The 21,531-nt window shown below is 34.3% G+C and overlaps 3 protein-coding genes and 1 long non-coding RNA gene across 4 annotated transcripts; all 4 read left to right on the forward strand.

Annotated features, from left to right (window-relative positions):
• Positions 1-10,763: 10,763 nt before the first annotated feature.
• Positions 10,764-11,657, forward strand: LOC110867748. The gene is made up of 3 exons (XR_002551836.2): positions 10,764-10,932; positions 11,083-11,389; positions 11,463-11,657. It is a non-coding gene; the product is annotated as an uncharacterized LOC110867748 (long non-coding RNA).
• Positions 11,658-13,907: 2,250 nt separating this feature from the next.
• On the forward strand, positions 13,908-14,624 carry LOC110866428. Its single transcript, XM_022115576.2, has 3 exons — positions 13,908-14,054; positions 14,127-14,421; positions 14,508-14,624. The coding sequence occupies exons 1-3, from the start codon at positions 13,914-13,916 to the stop codon at positions 14,597-14,599; spliced, it is 528 nt and encodes a 175-aa protein (XP_021971268.1). The 5' UTR covers positions 13,908-13,913; the 3' UTR covers positions 14,600-14,624.
• A 571-nt stretch (positions 14,625-15,195) lies between these two features.
• Positions 15,196-16,254, forward strand: LOC110866429 (F-box/kelch-repeat protein At3g17530). The gene has a single exon (XM_022115577.1). It carries the CDS (start codon positions 15,196-15,198, stop codon positions 16,252-16,254), a length of 1,059 nt encoding a protein of 352 aa, XP_021971269.1.
• Positions 16,255-16,505: 251 nt separating this feature from the next.
• On the forward strand, positions 16,506-21,138 carry LOC110866431. The gene is made up of 5 exons (XM_022115578.1): positions 16,506-16,917; positions 17,000-17,691; positions 17,772-18,009; positions 18,112-20,939; positions 21,091-21,138. Exons 1-5 carry the CDS (start codon positions 16,506-16,508, stop codon positions 21,136-21,138), a joined length of 4,218 nt encoding a protein of 1,405 aa, XP_021971270.1.
• The last annotated feature ends 393 nt before the right edge of the window (positions 21,139-21,531 follow it).

Genomic DNA, 21,531 nt, shown 5'->3' on the forward strand with positions numbered 1-21,531 from the left:
GCTACGATCGAAGCTCTGATACCAAGCTGTCACACCCTGACTTTTGTGGAAGCGTGATTATGGTGTGACTTTCTTAATATCATTGCATTCAATCATAACATCAACTATATGATAAAACAATTAGATGTTCATCCATTGATTAAGTTTGAAAACAACATAACATAATTGTCTGAGACGATGACACCGAATTCAAATTACAAACCATAACATGTTTAAATGAGTTCACGAAGACTCAACAGAAAGACCTTAAACCAACCCGAGCTTAGAACCATGTATCTCGTCCAGGAGTAAGATACATCTCCTAAACTCTAAAGACTTGGATGACATCCCTTATTTATACGCAGCTTGAAAAACATGCACACCTGCCAGATCCACTTAATTCCCTGAAATACATGTAATCTGAAAAACGTCAACAAAAGTTGAGCGAGTTCATGTGTATGTGTATGAATAAACCTTTAAAGTATGTCTGTATGTATGTATGTCCCTGGTATGTAGCAATAAGGAAAAACAGATCACTAATGGTTTGCAAGGCCAATGGTATGCGTGAAATGGTGCAGGAAAACTCAAACCTAGCAAATTTGTCTCCGGGAAGAAGACATAGTCACTACATGGGCCACCCTGGTCTGCATGGGTGTGGGCTCGCTACACCCAAATAGATCTATCACTCATGTCCCTCAGTCCTACAATGAGGATTAATGGCCTTAAGTGTCATACCCACCACTCACATGATCAAGCAGTAACCCTCCTTAAGCTAATCATACCATGTATAAAACGTTTGTAAACAATTGTAACATGTATCTCACCCCCCGAAGTTATAAAACTGAAAACAGTTAAAAGAAAAGGGGGAACACGAACTCACTGTTTTGCGTCTTCACAATCGTAACCCAATTCTCTTCAGCAAACGCGACTACCTACAATGTGCTATGGCCTATTAGACGAACGGGTCGTGCCTTGGCTTAGAGTTTAACGTTTTTGAGTTACGTTCCTTTTATGTTCCCAATATTATTCCAAGTTCAAATTTCTTGTTAAAATAATAATTATTTTAACTTTACAATTATATTTAATTTTGGAATCATTGCCTAAACAATATTTTTGTATTAATACTTCTCAAGTATTTATTTTCGTATTTCCTTCCCAAGGATGGGGGTATCTCATACATGCATTTTCGTATTCTTGTATTTGTAGTTCCGAAATAATATATTTCCAGAACAATATATTTTCAAGTTTCACTTAGAGAGTATATATAAGCTTATTTTGTCGAAAATAATGTATTTCAAGAAAATATATATTTTTCCCAAACATCATATATCTTCTAAATATACTAAGAAAATATATTTTAACTTCCCCAAAAATAATATATTTTCTCCTTGTCGAAATATGATATACCTTGTAATAATAATAAAAATCGTATTTTCGTTTCTTTCGTATCCAAAATAATATTTACCAAAAATATATTTATAACGGTATCTTCCGGAATATTTTGTAAGTTACATCCTTGCGTTCGATTTCACCATATTAAGTGTGTGACTTATATATGTATTCCTTGTGATTTTTGGTATTATTTGGATTGTAAATTATTGGTATTTTGTTAAGTTATATTACCTTAAATCCTAAAATAATATAACTATTACACCAAGTGTACAAATAATCACATAATGTGTCTTTAATGTAAATACATATTCTAAATACATATTTATCCATTTTTATTTATAAAAACCAACCTCCGATACTTCTATTTTTTGTAACAGAATCTATGGCAACGTTTATATTGAAAACCATGGTTAAAAATCACTTGTAAATACTTGTTTAGAAAATATTTTTCTAAGTGTTTATGTTTTTAGAAAATTTCGCCATAGTTTACTCTAAAAATGGAGGTGCCTATGCTGTTAAAGCATATCATTTTCTTTTCAAAAATCATCATTAACAATCAACAATCAATCTACACTTAACAAGAGCTAAAACAAGCTATCTACATAATGATCATGAACTTGAGTTTTCGTAAAAACTTGTAGTAACTTGGTAATATGTTTAGTAGACTTAGTTACCCTTTAAAGTTTGTTTATTTCTTTAAAAATCTCATTCTTAAAAGTTTTAAGTGTTTACAACTTACTAGATGATTTTTCCAAAAAATCATTCTTTTGAATTTTTCTTGTAAACAAAGTGTTCTTATACTTGTTTCAACACTAGAAACATGATTGGTTTTCTTTAAAACAATGTTTATACAAATCTTGTTATTTAACTTGGTTCCTTTGGAAAACTATTTTAGAAATCATCCACTCACAAGACTTTTATCTTGTTTAAATCATCATTTTATGAAAACAACTTTTATCATTCAAGTTCATGTAACATGAAGCATGATGATGTTGGTCTTTCACAAGATCACCACTCTAACTTACTAGATCATGTGTTTAATCACATTCTAGTAGGTTACTTATGATGTCTAGCATCACTAACACTAATAATCCATCAACAAGAAGCAAACAATCATAAATCAACATGATTTCATATGTTTATAAGCTTATGTTAGAGATTTATGATTATCTCTTTTAATGTTCATCATGTTTAACAATGTTCATCACTTATTAACCAACTATATATGAAAGATCAAGAGATCATAAGAACCTTACTACTAGCACAAGGCTAGGGAAGAACACTTGATGTTGATGATGACAAAAGTGATGGATAAAAGCGATTGATGAAGGTCCTTCAAGATCCACAAGCACCAAGCTTCATTAAACACCTTCTAACACCATGTAGTGATCTTGGAATGGATGGAAGCAAAATGGAAATGATGATGGTGGTGTTGGGTGCTCACGGCCGAGAAGAAGGAAGAGAGAAGGCGAGTTGTGGTGTTGAGAAGTGTGGGTGATGAATGAGAACTCTTGCTTCTCTTATAACCATCTAAACCTTTTAACCATTGTATTATGTGTTGGTAATAGTACATGCATAATCTCAAATAAAATCTTACAAGATTTAAGGAAATCAAGCAAGATTATATAAATCTTGATGGTGGGCCACATAGGTGACCGTCCATAGGGGGGTATTAGTTTGATTTCAATGGTAAGTTAAATGTTTAGTTAGGATTCCAAGTGTAGTGGTTAGTGTTCAAGTGTATGTTGTGTGTTAGGGTGTTCGGAGATCATAACTAGTCCAGAAACATTAAAACAATGTTTCTAGTATAATTTTGGTGTTTCGGGTAATGTCCGGTTGTTTGGTTAGATACTGGTTCGTTAAAGTGTCAAACTATTCCGTTTAGTGATCTTTAGGTACCCTTTTGTGACACTTTTAATTCCCGACACTTAGGAAAGCATTCAGGTCCATTTTTCCATATTTTTGCATGTTACTAGTTTATTAAAATGCTGAATTTTGCTGAAATGTGCTGAATTCAGCACTTTAAGTGGGTTTAAGGCACTTTACGACACTTAAACTATCACCTAGCGAAGTAGTTTTATGGCCCTTACTTCTCTATACACCCTACTAGTGTAGTACCTTGTCTCTGGCCCATACAGGGTCTCAAAACACTGTCTGTCTATGTTCTGGACATCGTCAGCATTTTTCTGAGTTATCCACTAACTATGCTAGTTGTGCTTTGTGCATCGTTTATGCCACTAAAGTTTGTATGCAAGAATGAGGTGACAATATGAAATGTGATGCACATGTATATATGATACTGAAATCAGAAAGCAGTTTAAGTAATCAGTTGTAATTAAGCACAGTCATTAATCACTAATCAATATTAATTAATTGTACGGATACCTGGATTTTTGACGGTTGTCACATATTTTGAGATAAAAATGACGCCCCCCCCCCCTCCCTAAAAATGATGGTGTGGGATAAAGCCCCACTAATGCCCCCACCTAATTAAATATTAAAAAAGAAAAAAATAAATTAACAAAATATGATTGGTTAAGAGGCATGGGGCCCACCAGATGCACCCATTCTCGCCCATTAGTGGGTTGCTGGACAAGGGGTAGCGCCCCCACCTAATTAAATATTATAAAAGAAAAAAGATAAACAAAATATGATTGGTTAAGAGGCATGGGGCCCACCAGATGCACCCATTCACACCCATTAGTAGGTTGGCGGACAAGGGGTAGCGCCCCTTGTAACATGCATGGGGTGGGGGAGGGCGCCAAGGGGCACAAAAATTGTTGATGTGGCGGGGTGGCGCGAGGCCATACCCCTAGCCTTACAAATAAATTTGTTATTGTCATTTAAATATCTCTAGGATTGTTTATTTGTACTTTTCTTTAACGGCAAATTTCTTTTATTTCTGTCATTTGTGGGACTTGAACCTAAAATATCACCCTCTCAATGTGTTTAAAGGTTTTGTCTTTGTCAATGGACCACCACCCCATTGGTGTGTTTAATTGAAGACATTAGTGTCTTTCCATCCCCATAGCAATTAAGTGGTGAGACATTGTATATGTCATTGTAAATATTTGTCTTATGTTTATCTTATTTTGCTTAATGTATTTTGCTTTTGTTGTAATTTGATTTAGGACATTGTATATGTCATTGTAAATATTTATCTTATGTTTATCCTATTTTGTGTTAATGGTTGTTATCGTGAAGTATATCTTATGCATTAGATTGTATTAGTGTATCTTGATTGTTAAACTTGGTATCCTAACATAATCGGTGGCCTATTACAAACTCCGTATCTTAATAATTCAACCTCTAACGCAACTAATACGACGAAACTCGTGATATGTTTTTCATTAAAGTAAAATCGTTAAATAAACTCATATTTTATTAAAAACTTATATGTCTTTAATTAATAAACTTATATTTTTATAAAACTGTTGTTAAACTCGTATATGTTTTTCGCTAATAAACTCGTATCTTAACAAAAACTTGTTATACGATTTCGTTTTGCAAATTCACTAAACAATCATTATTACGTTCTAAGCAATTATTTAATTGGTCAACGAAATTGAAGCATATCTACCTCAGATTTTATCAATCTCTTATTTGTTGCATTTTGTTTACTATTCAACAGTTTTTACAAGATTTCTTCTATTTTTCTTAGTTTGAGTCAATTAAACCAGTCATGTTTGGATTGACCAGTTAACTAGCTCCCTTAGATAATTGGGTTACACTAGAGTCATGTTTTAGCTACACAATTTTAAATGTATCCATGTTAAATTAAAGTAGACTCAACTAAACATATAAGTTGCATTCAGGTTCATGAGTTGCAATTGGCAACATAACAACACAAAACACATTAAACGGGCATGATTGACAACCTTCGGCTACAATGTGTCGATGTATATGTATGTGTAACGTGTGTGTTTTTATTGAAAATGGAAATAAATTAAAAAAGAATATAAAACTTAATTGCGTTTGTTTTGTTAAACTTGTCCAATGAAACAAAATACTATTGATCAAGTTATGAATTTTAGTTAAACAAGTTATGTGTTTATTTTGTACAAATACCATTGATCATGTTCCAAATTAATTTTTTTAATCCATGTTGTGGGAACCCAAGACTTTTAAAGACTTTTACTTTGCGAATGGACCATCACTTCATTGGTTATTTTGTTTCTTTATAATAACAACAATAATATTGATAATAAATTATTATAATAAGATAATGGAAAAAAACCATGTTATTAAATAATAAAATGATAAACCATCAGACAAATAACAAATTATCTTGACAACGTAGTACGAATGAAAAAACAAAACAAGTAAAACTACGTTAAAGTTAAAATATAATGCTACATTATATTATTCTCTACTTTGATTATCTTTTAATGTTTTAAAAACAAAATAGACAACAAAACTAGCAACTCCTACGCTTTACCGGCCCAAATAATCGTCTTCACAAAATACCCGGATGGTTCAATAGTACGGTCTATTCGTTTCTCGAAGACTCCTATTTGTGTCTTATTGAAGATATAAGTATCTTCCAACCCCAGATCAATTAAAGTGAATGGTCCAAAGAAATTATTAATGTCATGATAGCAACCGCAAAAGAAAAAGACATGGGCAAGGGGTGCATTAAACTGACAAGGAATAGCAATGACAATTTAATCGGTGGCATTCTTAACTTTTATTTTCATTTCCAAGACGTTCTCACTCGTAGGATCATATTGGATTTACACTAAATTTCGCTAATGTATAACGAATGCGAGATCAAATTAAAATTATGTATAAAACTATGATAATTTTACGAGTGAGGTAACTTTTGACAGTGAAAATAAAAGTTAAAGTGTCACTAGTAAATGGAAATTGAATTTTAACAATCCCACCTAGATGTGGTTCGCCAATATTAGACCTACCTTTGAATATTGTCGCTGGCAGTCCCACATTTTAAATATTTTTTTCTCACTGCATCTCCGTTAAAAAAATTAACGGAATTAAGTGTTTTTTTCTTTAGAATTTCAAACTGACGTTTTAGGGCTTTTGATCAGAACGAGGATACAAGTCGTTCTATGTAAAACTTACCTTGAAACAGTGCTCAACACGGCTTGATTTTTGTTAATTAGAAGTTTATATACCTGAATTAAAGCACCGTTTTTGTCGTTTAGAGCACTGTTTCGTGGTAAATTTTACATCAATCGACTAGTATCCTCGTCTTGATCAAAAGCCCTAAAACATCAGTTTCAAATTCAGAAAAAAAAAACTTAACGAAGTTAAGTTTTTTAACGGAGGTGCAGTGATTTTTTTTAAAGGTAAGACTACTTGTGACAATATATAAATGTAGGTCTAATATTAGCTAACCAATTCTGGATAGGATTATTAAAATTCACTTAGTTAAATTGTTGATATGTGATATTATTTTTAAGAGGTAAAATATGTGCAGTCTGCGGACCACATTTGCAAACCTCTGCAGTTTGCAAGAAGAAGTCTCTCTGTTTTTTAACGTACGTAGACTTCTAAAATAAACCGGTGGTAGTGTACGGACGGTAATGCTAGATGGTGGTGGTGGACGGTGGGTGGTGGTGGATGGTGGTGGACGGTGGGTGGTGGTGGATGGTGGACGTAGACGGTGGGTGGTGGTGGACAGTGGTGGTGGGTGGTGAACGGTGGGGGTAGACGATGGTGGTGAGTGGTGGTCGGTGGTGGTGGTGGACGGTGGTTGTTGGTGGTGGTGTTTAACCCTCTGCAGACCTTGAAAGATCTTAGAAGTAGCTAGGTCAAGTTTGCACCAAGAAGAGTTCGCACAGACGTTTTTAATGAAGCGTCTTCGGAAAAATAAATAGTCTGCAGATGACAATATACGCGTGTGGTCTGCACGACACTGATAGAAGAGCCTACACAAATTTTTTTTAGAAAAACAAACACCTCCTAAGTGATACAAAATCCAATTTACCTTTAATTTAGACTTCCACTATTCTCACACCCCTAAATTTTATTTTCACAATTTCACATCTCGTTTTACTCTATATATATATATATATATATATATATATATATAGGGTTAGGATCATGTAAGAAGTAGTAAGCTAATTTAGAAACTTGAGAAGCATTCTCTACCACACATTTTTCCTAAGCTTTTCGTAATATACACATATGTATAGTTTAAAATTGACTGTATACATATGTATCAAGATTTGACTATATACATATATGTATATAGTCAATTTTAAACAATACATATGTGTATATTACAAAAAGCTTAGTAAAATGTGTGGTCCAGAATGCTTTTCAAGTTTCTTAAATAGGGTGTACTTCTCTTAGAATCCCTACCAACAATACATATGTGTATATTACAAAAAACTTAGTAAAATGTGTGGTCCAGAATGCTTTTTAAGTTTCTTAAATAGGGTGTACTTCTCTTAGAATCCCTACCCTATATATATATATATATATATATATATAGAGAGAGAGAGAGAGAGAGAGAGAGAAAGGTTAACATACAAAAAGCCTTATCATACATCACGTAGGAGACAATGGTAACCGTTGGATCAGGGGTATAATCACGCATGGGACCACATAATCACACATGGGACCACATAATCACGCATGGGACTATAATCACGCACGTTATATTTTTTGTCATGTATGTTAATGTAGGTTAAGCCCTGAAGTACATTATACTTTATATATATATATATATATATATATATATATATATATATATATATATATATATATATATATATATATATATATATATATATAGGGGACCGAGAGTGCTTTTCAAGTTTCTTAAATAAGGTGTACTTCTTTTAAAATCCCTACCCTATATATATATATATATATATATATATATACTACTTTAATAAGGATATGTGAAGGACAAGATGGTAATTGAACAAGGTGTTGAAAAAACACTTAATGCACAATGTACAACTGTTAAGGCACAAGAAAACACAAACCCTTTTACCCTTTACAAGGGTATACATCTGCCGTCCAAATGTTTTACTTTCTCACACGGATCAACATCGGGACCGTCCATTTGACTTCACACGGATCACCATATGCTTTCTCTCTCAATGCTCACACATCTCACAAAACAACATCAGATCTTCTTCTCTCTCTTCTCTCTCTCTTTTCTCTCTTCTCGGCGATCTAGGGTTTCATGAGATCTATCACCAGATCCGTTTGAATCTATCACCAGATCCGTTTGATGAGCAGATCAAGGGTTTCATGAGATGTTCTGGCAAGGGATCCACAGATTTGAACAAGGGATCCGTTTTATCTGGCAAGGGATCCACAGATTTGAACAAGGGATCCGTTTGATGTTCTGATAAGTTGCTTTATCTTTAATCTTGATGTAGATTTGTTAGTAGATATCTTACCATGTTCTTTTGTGATTCTTACTTTTCAGGTGAAGCGGTTGACGGATGTTCGAAGGACGAAATCTGAGGTTTACGAAGGATTTTCTCATGTGTTTTGTGATGAATCGACTCAGGTTAGGTTCTAAATGTTGATTTATCTTTAATCTTGATGTAGATTTGTTAGTAGATATCTTACCATGTTCTTTTGTGATTATTACTTTTCAGGTGAAGCGGTTGACGGATGTTCGAAGGACGAAATCTGAGGTTTACGAAGGAGTTTCACATGTGTTTTGTGATGAATCGACTCAGGTTAGGTTCTAAATGTTGATTTATCTTTAATCTTGATGTAGATTTGTTAGTAGATGCGGTTATTTCAAATTAGGTTGAAAGTCTTGTGATATTTGAATTTGTATTTTTGGTGATGATAGTTAGATTAATTTCAGATATGACATAGTGAAAGGATAAATTGTTTTTGTAGTTTTGATTTTACTTTGTTCTGTTATATTTTGATCTTTTCCTTCATTTTTGGGACTGATAAGTGTCATGGTTGTGTGATAATTATGATATTTAGGTCATTTAGATATGGAATTGTGAAAAGATAGATTGTTATGTATTTTTGATTTTGGTTTGTTCTGTGGGATGCTCGATGAGCAGATCTAGGGTTTCATGAGATGTATCACAAGCTTTATCTGGCAAGGGATCCACAGATTTGAACAAGGGATCCGTTTGATGTTCTGATAAGTTGCAATGAGTGTTATATATCTTACCATGTTCTTTTGTGATTCTTATCTTTAATCTTGATGTAGATTTGTTAGTAGATGCGGTTATTTCAAATTAGGTTGAAAGTCTTGTGATATTTGAATTTGTATTTTTGGTGATGATAGTTAGATTAATTTCAGATATGACATAGTGAAAGGATAAATTGTTTTTGTAGTTTTGATTTTACTTTGTTCTGTTATATTTTGATCTTTTCCTTCATTTTTGGGACTGATAAGTGTCATGGTTGTGTGATAATTATGATATTTAGGTCATTTAGATATGGAATTGTGAAAAGATAGATTGTTATGTATTTTTGATTTTGGTTTGTTCTGTGGGATGCTCGATGAGCAGATCTAGGGTTTCATGAGATGTATCACAAGCTTTATCTGGCAAGGGATCCACAGATTTGAACAAGGGATCCGTTTGATGTTCTGATAAGTTGCAATGAGTGTTATATATCTTACCATGTTCTTTTGTGATTCTTACTTTTCAGGTGAAGCGGTTGACGGATGTTCGAAGGACGAAATCTGAGGTTTACGAAGGATTTTCGCATGTGTTTTGTGATGAATCGACTCAGGTATGTCACTCGCAACTCGCAAGGAAACCTTTTTTTAGGATCTGAATTTAATTAGTTATACCTTTGGTTAACGACTGTCACGATCACTATTATTACAGAACAAGCTCACTCCGATCTTCTGGCTACCGGAGAAAGTGTATCTGCTTGGAGAGTCTCGGAATTGGCTTTGGCGACGCTGAACGCTGCTTCATTCGAATCGATGGGGGCTTCATATGCAGAATGTTCCCTCACTTAGTGGTCTCATGCTCACTCAAGCAGAGGTAAAGTAAAGTTTATCATCATTCATCAATTTTCTTTTATTTTTTGTTTATAATAAAGGTTTTTATATTTGCAACTTGACAAAATGTGATTTATATTAAATTTATTTTAAGTTAATAGTGTACTGGTTATAACTAATATCAAATCTTTACTAATACTTGATTTCTTTTTATGATGGTTGACTTTGCGAGAACTAACGGAGCATTAGTGTCAAGAATGGGCTGAGATTCGAATTCAGTCGGTTTTTCGCTCTTTTTTGGTAATTTCTAAGCCTTGAATATTAATTTTTAACATGCTATGCTACTGAGAGAATATAAACTTGACTATATTCTCTGTTTTTTGATCAGAGGTAAAGTAAAGTTTATCATCATTCATCAATTTTCTTTTCTTTTTTGTTTATAATAAAGGTTTTTATATTTGCAACTTGACAAAATGTGATTTATATTAAATTTATTTTAAGTTAATAGTGTACTGGTTATAACTAATATCAAATCTTTACTAATACTTGATTTCTTTTTATGATGGTTGACTTTGCGAGAACTAACGGAGCATTAGTGTCAAGAATGGGCTGAGATTCGAATTCAGTCGGTTTTTCGCTCTTTTTTGGTAATTTCTAAGCCTTGAATATTAATTTTTAACATGCTATGCTACTGAGAGAATATAAACTTGACTATATTCTCTGTTTTTTGATGTGTTTTGTTATTTTTATGCTTTTTGTTTTTTAACTGATCTTAACCCATTTGACTTATGCTACAGACAAAAAGGGATCAAGATCGGGACCGTCCATTTGACTTCACACGGATCACCATCTGCTTTCTCTCTCAATGCTCACACATCTGACAAAAAGGGATGCCAAAAGCAGGGAAGTACAATCTACAGGAAAAAGCAACACTTTACTTTTGTGTGAAAGACAGCTTGCTTGCTGCAGTCTCTATAATATATCAACACTCTTCCATACACTGTTTGAAAGACAGCACTGCTTCCTTCAGTCTCTATAAATAATCCAGAGATATCTACACTCTACTCACACTTTACAAACTCTCAACTACACTCAACTGAAATTGTAAGTTTATCTCAGTTGAATAATCCTACTTTCAAAACATCAACTTAACAACTTCTATTTACTTCGATTTCAGAATATATCAACTCTTTGCATTCGGATCTTGCGTTGTTTCTCGGCTCTCACATCAAGGTTTTAAAATTTTTGTCGGCTTTTCACATCTCCCTCTTGCATTGTTGTAAGTTCTTTCAAATATGACATAGTGAAAGGATAAATTGTTTTTGTAGTTTTGATTTTACTTTGTTCTGTTATATTTTGATCTTTTCCTTCATTTTTGGGACTGATATGTGTCATGGTTTTGTGATAATTATGATATTTAGGTCATTTTTGGGGATGATAAGTGTTGTAGTTCAATGAAAATTATGATAGTTAGGTCAATTTTAGATATGGAATAGTGAAAAGATAGATTGTTATGTACTTTTTATTTTAGTTTGTTCTGTGGGATGTTTTGATATATTTTTTCATTTTTCGGGATAGTGAAAGGATAAATTGTTTTTGTAGTTTTGATTTTACTTTGTTCTGTTATATTTTGATCTTTTCCTTCATTTTTGGGACTGATATGTGTCATGGTTTTGTGATAATTATGATATTTAGGTCATTTTTGGGGATGATAAGTGTTGTAGTTCAATGAAAATTATGATAGTTAGGTCAATTTTAGATATGGAATAGTGAAAAGATAAATTGTTATGTACTTTTTATTTTAGTTTGTTCTGTGGGATGTTTTGATATATTTTTTCATTTTTCGGGATAGTGAAAGGATAAATTGTTTTTGTAGTTTTGATTTTACTTTGTTCTGTTATATTTTGATCTTTTCCTTCATTTTTGGGACTGATATGTGTCATGGTTTTGTGATAATTATGATATTTAGGTTCATTTACTTTGTTCTGTTATATTTTGATCTTTTCCTTCATCATTACAGGAATTTTTTTTAAAACAGTACTGTATTCAAAACAAAATAAAACGCCGTATTCACAAAACAATACTGTATTCACAAAGCTGTATTCAAAACAATACTGTATTTAAAAAAATATTGTATTCACAAAGCTGATTGTTATAGTTATTATGTGTATGTGTAAATTATAGTAAATTGTTTTTGTAGTTTTGATTTTACTTTGTTCTGTTATATTTTGATCTTTTCCTTCATTTTTGGGACTGATATGTGTCATGGTTTTGTGATAATTATGATATTTAGGTTCATTTACTTTGTTCTGTTATATTTTGATCTTTTCCTTCATCATTACAGGAATTTTTTTTAAAACAGTACTGTATTCAAAACAAAATAAAACGCCGTATTCACAAAACAATACTGTATTCACAAAGCTGTATTCAAAACAATACTGTATTCAAAACAATACTGTATTCAAAACAATACTGTATTCAAAACAATACTGTATTCAAAACAATACTGTATTTAAAACAATATTGTATTCACAAAGCTGATTGTTATAGTTATTATGTGTATGTGTAAATTATAGTAAATTGTTTTTGTAGTTTTGATTTTACTTTGTTCTGTTATATTTTGATCTTTTCCTTCATTTTTGGGACTGATATGTGTCATGGTTTTGTGATAATTATGATCTTTTCATTCATTTACTTTGTTCTGTTATATTTTGATCTTTTCCTTCATCATTACAGGAATTTTTTTTAAAACAATACTGTATTCAAAACAAAATAAAACGCCGTATTCACAAAACAATACTGTATTCACAAAGCTGTATTCAAAACAATACTGTATTCAAAACAATACTGTGTTCAAAACAATACTGTGTTCAAAACAATACTGTATTCAAAACAATACTGTATTTAAAACAATACTGTATTCACAAAGCTGATTGTTATAGTAATTATGTGTATTTTTCAGTTTACAAATCACTCCAAACACATATGAATTGAGAGGTATGGGCGGTGGTTATCCAATTCCCGTTGAATCACTAGGATCAACAAACCATTTAAACCTTCCTGATTCAAACCCTCTAACTTCAAACCCACCTCCGGTGTCAACCCCACCTCCGGTTTTAACCCCACCTTCGGTTTCAACCCCACCTCCATTGGCAAACCCTGAATATGATGATCCATTTGGTTGGACGGATGAAGAGTTGAATTGGGCGTATGACTATACCTTCGCTCAACTACAATTTGGTGGACTACAAATTGAGGGGTGCCATCGTCCGGTGCCAAACACTCCTATACTTCCTATGCATCCTCCACCTTCAAACCCCCCTTATGTGGAAAACTACAGTCAAACACAAGAACTACCGACCTGGGCTGAAGGGTACGAAACTGACCCTGGGGCGGTTTACGAACCACCATTGGATGAAAAAATGGTTTGGGAACCTTAGAACAACTTTTATGATGACTGTAGTTTTTTTTTTCTCGAATTAGTTTGAATCTTAATTATGTAAATTTTAATTATGTATTAGTTTAAATTTAAATTTGTTGCTGTTTAATTTTAATCATGTTTTAGTTTAAATTTTATTTCTGGAGTTTTTATTTTTTTAGTTAACTAATATTGAACACTTAATAGGATATGTCTGATCATTTTTCCGTTGAAGAATTTTCATCATTGACAAATGATAGAGCATGGTATAATATAATCTTTGTTAAGGTGGAGTTTATTTGGCATGACGTCGATGGAAAGAGATTAGTGGTTATATTTCTTGATCAACACGTAAGAACATTATTTTAATTTACTTTGTGTTATATAAGCGTTTTTCCACCACTAAATTTCTTTTCATTTTAGAGACAAAAAATTGTTGCGTTCGTCCCACAAAATTTGATACACAAATATAATGACGCGTCATTGATGGGTGGTTTTTTTTCGTTGAATCATTTCCAAATTGAGAATCTCAACTATCTTGAGTGCCCAAAGTACCAGAATTACGTGTTAGTTTGGTCCGAGAAGAAAATTGTCATCAACGAATATACAAAGCTTTCTTCACTTACGCTTACGATTCCAAGGGGTGCTTCTTTATATCCATTGGTCCCTTCCATTATAGAATTGAAGCATGACAGGAGACCTCAAATGGATATTGTTGGTACATATTAATTCTCTATCTATAATTTTTATTAAATATATAAAACTTTATATATGGTCTATACGATTTAACTGATTTGGTTTTAGATGTGGTTGGGAGAATAATAGAAGGCAAACGTGATCGATGTTGTTTTGAACTTTCTCTTCAAGATAAGACGTACGTTATTATTTATTATTAACATATTACAAACATAATATTTACGTTATATGTAAGAAAATATTATTATTAGAAGAACTTTAACCCAAAATCGTAATATACAGTGGTCACACAATACAACTGTTTTTGTCTGCCCTGAAGCCTTCCGATGTTATACGTTCCATTCGAGCCGTGCAACAAAGGTCCATCATATATGTATCACGTCTCAAGTTGGTTCATCTACCAGATAGTATGTTATGCTTTACACATGAACATTCTAATAATTAGTTAGATCTAATGGCTCATGTAGTTTAATAAAAGTTATATTTTATTTGTTATTTCAGTTAATATTTTGAAGTCTACGGAGTTGAGTACGATTACGTACGAACCGGATATGGTCGAGGCACGGGATATGTAAATTATGGATCGTTATCCAATTTGTGTTTAAGTTAGAAACATTTGGTGTTGTTATTTGTTTAGTTGTTGAATATTAAAGTCTCTCTTGGTGTTTCGTGTTTTGCTTTTTGTTTCCCTCATATTGATGTAATTGGAGAAGTATTTATAATCTATCACCAAGGTATAATCTTCTTAGATTGGACAACTAAATAATCATTATCTGTATTAAACGAAGGTATAACCATGGCTGACCTTCCCACTCATACAATCGTGTTTGAGATATTAACGAGGCTGCCAGCAAAGGATGTAGGTCGTTCTAAGAGTGTATGTAAGCAATGGTATGCGTTATTGTCAACACAAGATTTCGTAAAGATACATTGTTCTCGCTCAGTAGTTTCATCTAACCAGAGAGTTCTACTAATTGACGACCTAACGTGTTCTGTTCGTCCAATCATCTCTAATAACAATGACTATGGTCCAAGCTCAACAGTTACATTTCCATTCCATCACCAAAATAATGATGTCTCAATACTTTCACATTTGAACGGATTGTTGTGTGTTTGCTTGAATCATACATACGAGCTGCTTCTTTGGAATCCAACAACTACTGCTTTCAAGCGTTTGTCAACCCCTGATTCTCATGGATTCTATATAAATAACCTTGATGCCATTGGTTTGTACGTTGACGCTGACGATGATTACAAGGTCTTGCATATAAAGCGTAGGAGTGGTGTACTTGGTGTCTATGTTTATTCTAGGGAAGTAGACTCTTGGAGAAATATTCCTTTCATAACAAGACAAGAGTACCTAAGCCCTCATTTCAATTGGTCAGCTGGCACATTTTGTGGTGGTACTCTATATTTCACTGTTTGCGAATGTTGGATTGGAGGTACGAATGTGGTGATTTGTTTTGATGTTAATTCGGAGCAGTTCAAGGAGATAAGCTTTCCACCCGTTCCTTCTAATGGAATGGTTCAAGGTGTTTTAGTTAATGTAAAAAATGTGCTTCACATGTTTGCTAGCACTGGCATGTTTGAGATGACAATTGACCTATGGACACTACAAGGGGATTACTGGATTAAGGTCTTATCATGTCCTCCGATCCCCCCGATATCATTGTCATTGTGGTGCGATATAACACATTATGTGACAAATGGTAATTGGTTTGTGATGACTAAATTAGGGAAGTTGTTTACAATTGAAATGGATATGAAGCCCTTCGAATGTTTTTATCCCGTTTCTTGGTTTCGAGGTTTTAAGGGTGCGGTGTTTGTGCAGACCATTGTTTCACCAAGTATTTAGATTGGCTTTCACTTAATGTTATCATTATGTATGTCAATGTTTTAAGGATTTGTGTTTTTTTTTTCTGTAAGTCATGATATTCCGTTTAAGTCATGTATTTTAATGTTATCATTATGTATTTCAATGTTATCCTTCGGTTTGTTTTTCTCTAAGTTATGTGTTGGAATGTTGTTATGATTTGAGAATTTCATCATCTATGATAACTCTCTTTTATTTAATTTGCAAGGTATTTGTCATTTTTTCAATTTACAATGACTAATGGACTCTCAAACCCTCGAAATCATGCTTCTAGCTCGAGTGCATCTACTAAAGCTGAAAAACGAAAAGAGTATCAAAAAAGATACTATGCTGCACGCAAAGAAAATAACAAAGTATCTAAATTTGGGAGTGGTGATGCCCCCCAAAGTGCTTCATCAATATCTTTAATGAATAATAGGTCAACAGAAAGGACACTGTTAAGAAGTTTACAAACTAATATTACTCAATTTCTACAAACAACAAATGAGAACGCCTCAAGTGTTTCTACTACAAAATGCAAGGAGTACAATGAAGGATGTTCTAATACACCAAACGATAATGGAATGCGTATTTCAAATGGCAGTCAAGTCAACCAAACCCCGATAGATGATGTAATTGACGTAGTCAGGCATAGAACATCACGAGGTTTCTATTTATTTAACAAAGATTTCTTTTTCGAACTTGACATCTTTTACAACCTTCATTACTTAATACACCAATTTTTTAGGTATTCAAATTCATCCGCGTACTTTATTACCCCAATTTGCTGAAGTAGTTGATCAACCTTCCCTCCAACATGGGAGCGTAGAAGATGATCCTTATAATTTTGTTTACAATGGTGTACCTGGAGAGCATCGTGTTTTAAAGGAACGAGGCGCATGTCCTAATTGTGGAGCAAAACGATTTCAATTTGAATTTGATACCTTTTGTTGTATGAGTGGGAAAACCGTGTTAGCAAACTTAGAAATTCCAGAGGAATTGTACCGACTTTTCACGTCTCAAGATGAAATTGGAGATTTGTTTAGGCAAAACATCCGTGCTTATAACACCAATTTTTCTTTTGCCTCAATGGGTGTGACATTGGATGATACATTGAACAATATGAGAGACGGCGTATATACTTTTCGTGCACATAAAGGAATATATCACAGAATCGACCAATTAGTTCCGAGGGATGGGACTCCTAGGTACTTGCAATTGTATTTTTACGATCCTGATACTGAGTTAGATCACAGACTCCGATGGCCAAATCTTGATCGGCGTATTACTCAGATTTTAACACGCGTTCTTTCTACAAACCCATATGTCGATACATTTAGAAGACTTGCGGAACTAGGACCTCTGGACAACTATAGAGTCACTTTGAATACTTCGGTTGAACTTGACCAAAGGGTGTACAACCGACCAACGACATCGGAGGTATATATAATATATTATATTAATTGCAATTATTTAATATAATTGCTTATTTTACTTACTTATAGTTCACAATTATATAGGTTGCTGGTATTTGGGTTGAAGGTAATGACAATATCACTTCGTATAAACGAAGTATTGTAGTGTACGGTAGGTCTGAATATAGACAAACTATTCAGCCGTACTTCAGTTGTTACGATCCATTGTCGTATCCTTTATTTTTTCCTAATGGTGAGTCGGGTTGGCATGCTAACATACCACGTCAAGGAGTATCAATCAATGAGGTTCGCAACAATGACAACATCGAAGGAGAAATGGAAGGTACCAACAATTTGTTATCCTTTTTAAGTGAAGATCATAAAAATAGCGTAATGCGTTTTATTTTTATTAACTGTTTGTTTTTAATACATCTTCATCGTTCAGAGGCTAACACACGAAGTGGTAGAACAACCGTGGCTATGCGAGAGTACTACTGTTACAAGTTCCAGATTCGATCTACCGATAATGTGCTTTTGTTCGGTGGTAGGCTGCTACAGCAGTTTGTGGTTGATGTTTACATCAAAATTGAGACGTCACGCTTAGAATTTTGTGAGAGAAACCAGGAAAAAATTCGAGTCGAATTGTACCAAGGTATTGTGGATTGCGTCAATACTGGCGAGGTTCATGCAAACAGAGTCGGGAAAAGAATTGTGTTGCCTGCATCTTTCATCGGGGGGCCTCGCGACATGCGACGTCGGTTTCTAGATGCGATGACGTCAGTTCAAGACGACGGCAAGCCTGATGTATTCCTTACAATGACATGTAATCCTAAGTGGCCTGAGATATGTGATAACTTACATGTTGGTCAAACTGCTACAGATCGTCCAGACCTTGTTTCAAGAGTGTTCCGGGCTAAATTAGAAGATCTTAAGGATCAACTCTTCAAGAAACATGTCCTCGGGGAAGTTAAGTCATACGTCTATGTCATTGAATTTCAAAAGCGGGGTTTGCCGCACGCACATTTTCTCCTAATCATGTACCCGCAACACAAGATCAATAACGCGGACCATTATGATAAGGTTGTGTGTGCTGAAATTCCTAACAAACTAACACATCCCAGATTGCATGAGATGGTTGTCAAGCACATGATTCACGGTCCTTGCGGCAATTTACGATCAAGCAGTCCTTGTATGCAGGGTGATCCTAAAATTTGTCGTTTTCACTATCCTAGACAATTTAACGAACAGACGACACAAGGAGAAGATTCGTATCCGTTGTATCGAAGGAGAGACACCGGGATAGAAGTGGACCTACGAGGACAAACACTTGATAATAGATGGGTGGTCCCATATAACCCAAGGCTTTTGATGATGTTTAACTGCCACATGAATGTTGAAGTTTGCTCAAGTATAAAATCTGTGAAATATCTTTTCAAATATGTTTATAAAGGACATGACAAACAGGTTATTCAAGTCGATCAAAGTGAGCCAGGGGTTGTTATTAATGAGATAAAAAGATTTCAAGATGCACGCTACATATCGCCCCCAGAGGCTATGTGGCGAATTTTTTCCTTCTCTCTTTCTCAAATCTTTCCTGCTGTTCTAGCCTTACAACTTCATCTCCCAAATAATCAGATGGTTAGATTTAGAGATGATGACTTGATGCCTAATATTGTTGATAGGGAAAGGGATAAGAGAACCATGCTAACAGCATTTTTTGATCAGAATAGAAACGATGAAACAGCAAGGGTACATTTGTATAAAGATTTTCCAAAACACTATACTTGGAATGGAAGCACACGCCGTTGGAGTCGTCGTTTCGGTAAAAAACAAAGAGGTCGTATCGTTTCAGCTAATCCAGCCGAAGGAGAAAGGTACTACTTACGCCTACTTTTGTCAAATGTCAGAGGGCCTACTTCTTTCGAACATCTTTGCACAGTTAATGGTCAACGGTGTGCGACATTTCGGAAAGCAGCTCTTGAGTTAGGCTTAATAGAAGACGATGAATATCTATCACAATGTCTCGAAGAAGCCTCTACGTTTCAGTTTCCCAATGCTCTTAGAAGGTTATTTGCGACCATAATGATTTTTTGCCAACCTGGAGATATTCGAAAGTTATGGAATGACCACTTTGATTCACTATCTGAAGATCATCGGTTACACTGTCAAAGTATAGAACGAGTTCAAAATATGGTTCTTACCGAAATAAGTGTCTTGGTACAATCCATGGGTAAAAATTTCAATGAATTCGACCTTCCTAAGATAACTGACGATGTTAACTTACAAGATGCAGGTTATCGTGAGTTACAAGAAGAGTATGGGATTGTTTTGGAACCTGAACACTTGAGTGCCAAACATTCACTTAATCCGGACCAAAAAAATGTGTTTGATGAGATCATGATGCATGTTGATAATGATCTTCCAGGCGTGTTCTTTATTGATGGTCCAGGTGGAACTGGAAAAACATTTTTGTACATTGCCTTGCTTGCTGAAATTCGGTCACGTGGTCTTATTGCTCTCGCAACAGCTTCATCAGGTGCAGCGGCTAATAATATGCCAGGAGGTAGAACGGCTCGCTCGAGATTCAAGATTCCTCTTAATCTTGAAAATAATTCAATGTGCAATATTAAAAAACAGAGTGGGGCCGCTAAACTGATTCGCTCTGCCAAAATAATCATATGGGATGAAGCGTCGATGGCTAAACGACAAGCGATAAAGGCAGTCGATCGTACATTCCAAGACATTATAGGTGTTAGTCTCCCATTTGGTGGAAAGATAATGGTTATGGGAGGTGACTTCAGACAGGTGTTGCCGGTTATCAAACGTGGCACTCGAGCACAGATTGTAGACTCCAGCGTACGAATGTCACCTCTTTGGTCTTTGACTAAGAAGATGCGGTTGACCATAAATATGAGAGCGCTGAAAGATCCATGGTTTTCTAAATTTCTTTTAAGAGTCGGCGATGGAACTGAAGAACCAATCGAAGGAAACTATATCCGCATACCCGATGACATGACAATTCAGTGCAACAACAGAGAAAACGCTATAAAAGAATTGATCCATGCCATCTTTCCATCAATTGAAGATAATGTATATTCTTCAGATTATATAATCTCTAGAGCAATATTGTCCACTAAAAATGATAGTGTTGACGAGATTAATAATCAAATGATTGAAATTTTTCAAGGGGAGGAAAAAGTTTATTACAGTTTTGATGAAGCTGAAGACGATCAGCGCAACTTCTATCCGGTCGAGTTCTTAAATTCGCTAAATGTTAGTGGTTTGCCGCCTCATAAGCTTCATTTAAAAATTGGATGCCCAATAATATTGTTACGTAATATCGATCCATCACATGGCCTGTGTAATGGCACGCGGTTGATATGTAAGGGTTTCATGCGAAATGTTATTGATGCGGAAATTGCAGTCGGTCAACATGCCGGAAAAAGAGTTTTTTTGCCAAGAATCCCTCTAACCCTTTCTGAAGATGACATGTTCCCATTTAAGCTGAAAAGAAAACAATTTCCAATTCGACTTAGCTTTTCCATGACGATTAATAAAGCTCAAGGTCAAACAATTCCGAACGTTGGTATTTATTTACCGGATTCTGTATTTTCACATGGACAACTTTATGTCGCGTTATCAAGAGGGATTTCAAGACAAAGTACGAAGGTGTTGGTACATCTCGCCAAAGAATTCAAACAACGCGGAGTTTACACATCAAATGTTGTCTACCAGGAAGTGTTGCGTGATTAATTAATCGCATCCGTATCAAAACGAAGGTAAGTTAGTAGATTATGTGCCTTATTTGCTTCCTGAAATTACTTTTTAATTACTATTTTAAAGCACCTGTAAGCGTGTAACATTT

The sequence above is a fragment of the Helianthus annuus genome, chromosome 7 (assembly GCF_002127325.2).
Source record: "Helianthus annuus cultivar XRQ/B chromosome 7, HanXRQr2.0-SUNRISE, whole genome shotgun sequence".
NCBI classification, from domain to species: Eukaryota; Viridiplantae; Streptophyta; class Magnoliopsida; order Asterales; family Asteraceae; genus Helianthus; species Helianthus annuus.

Excerpts from the sequence above, each read along its gene's own strand:
- LOC110866428 (XM_022115576.2), top strand. The coding sequence starts at position 13,914 with ATGTCTGATCATTTTTCCGTTGAAGAATTTTCATCATTGACAAATGAT. Across the intron at positions 14,055-14,126 it reads TTATATTTCTTGATCAACAC|AGACAAAAAATTGTTGCGTT; the intron begins GTAAGAACATTA and ends TTTTCATTTTAG. Across the intron at positions 14,422-14,507 it reads ACCTCAAATGGATATTGTTG|ATGTGGTTGGGAGAATAATA; the intron begins GTACATATTAAT and ends ATTTGGTTTTAG.
- LOC110866429 (XM_022115577.1), top strand. The coding sequence starts at position 15,196 with ATGGCTGACCTTCCCACTCATACAATCGTGTTTGAGATATTAACGAGG.
- LOC110866431 (XM_022115578.1), top strand. The coding sequence starts at position 16,506 with ATGACTAATGGACTCTCAAACCCTCGAAATCATGCTTCTAGCTCGAGT. Across the intron at positions 16,918-16,999 it reads CAGGCATAGAACATCACGAG|GTATTCAAATTCATCCGCGT; the intron begins GTTTCTATTTAT and ends CCAATTTTTTAG. Across the intron at positions 17,692-17,771 it reads ACCGACCAACGACATCGGAG|GTTGCTGGTATTTGGGTTGA; the intron begins GTATATATAATA and ends ACAATTATATAG.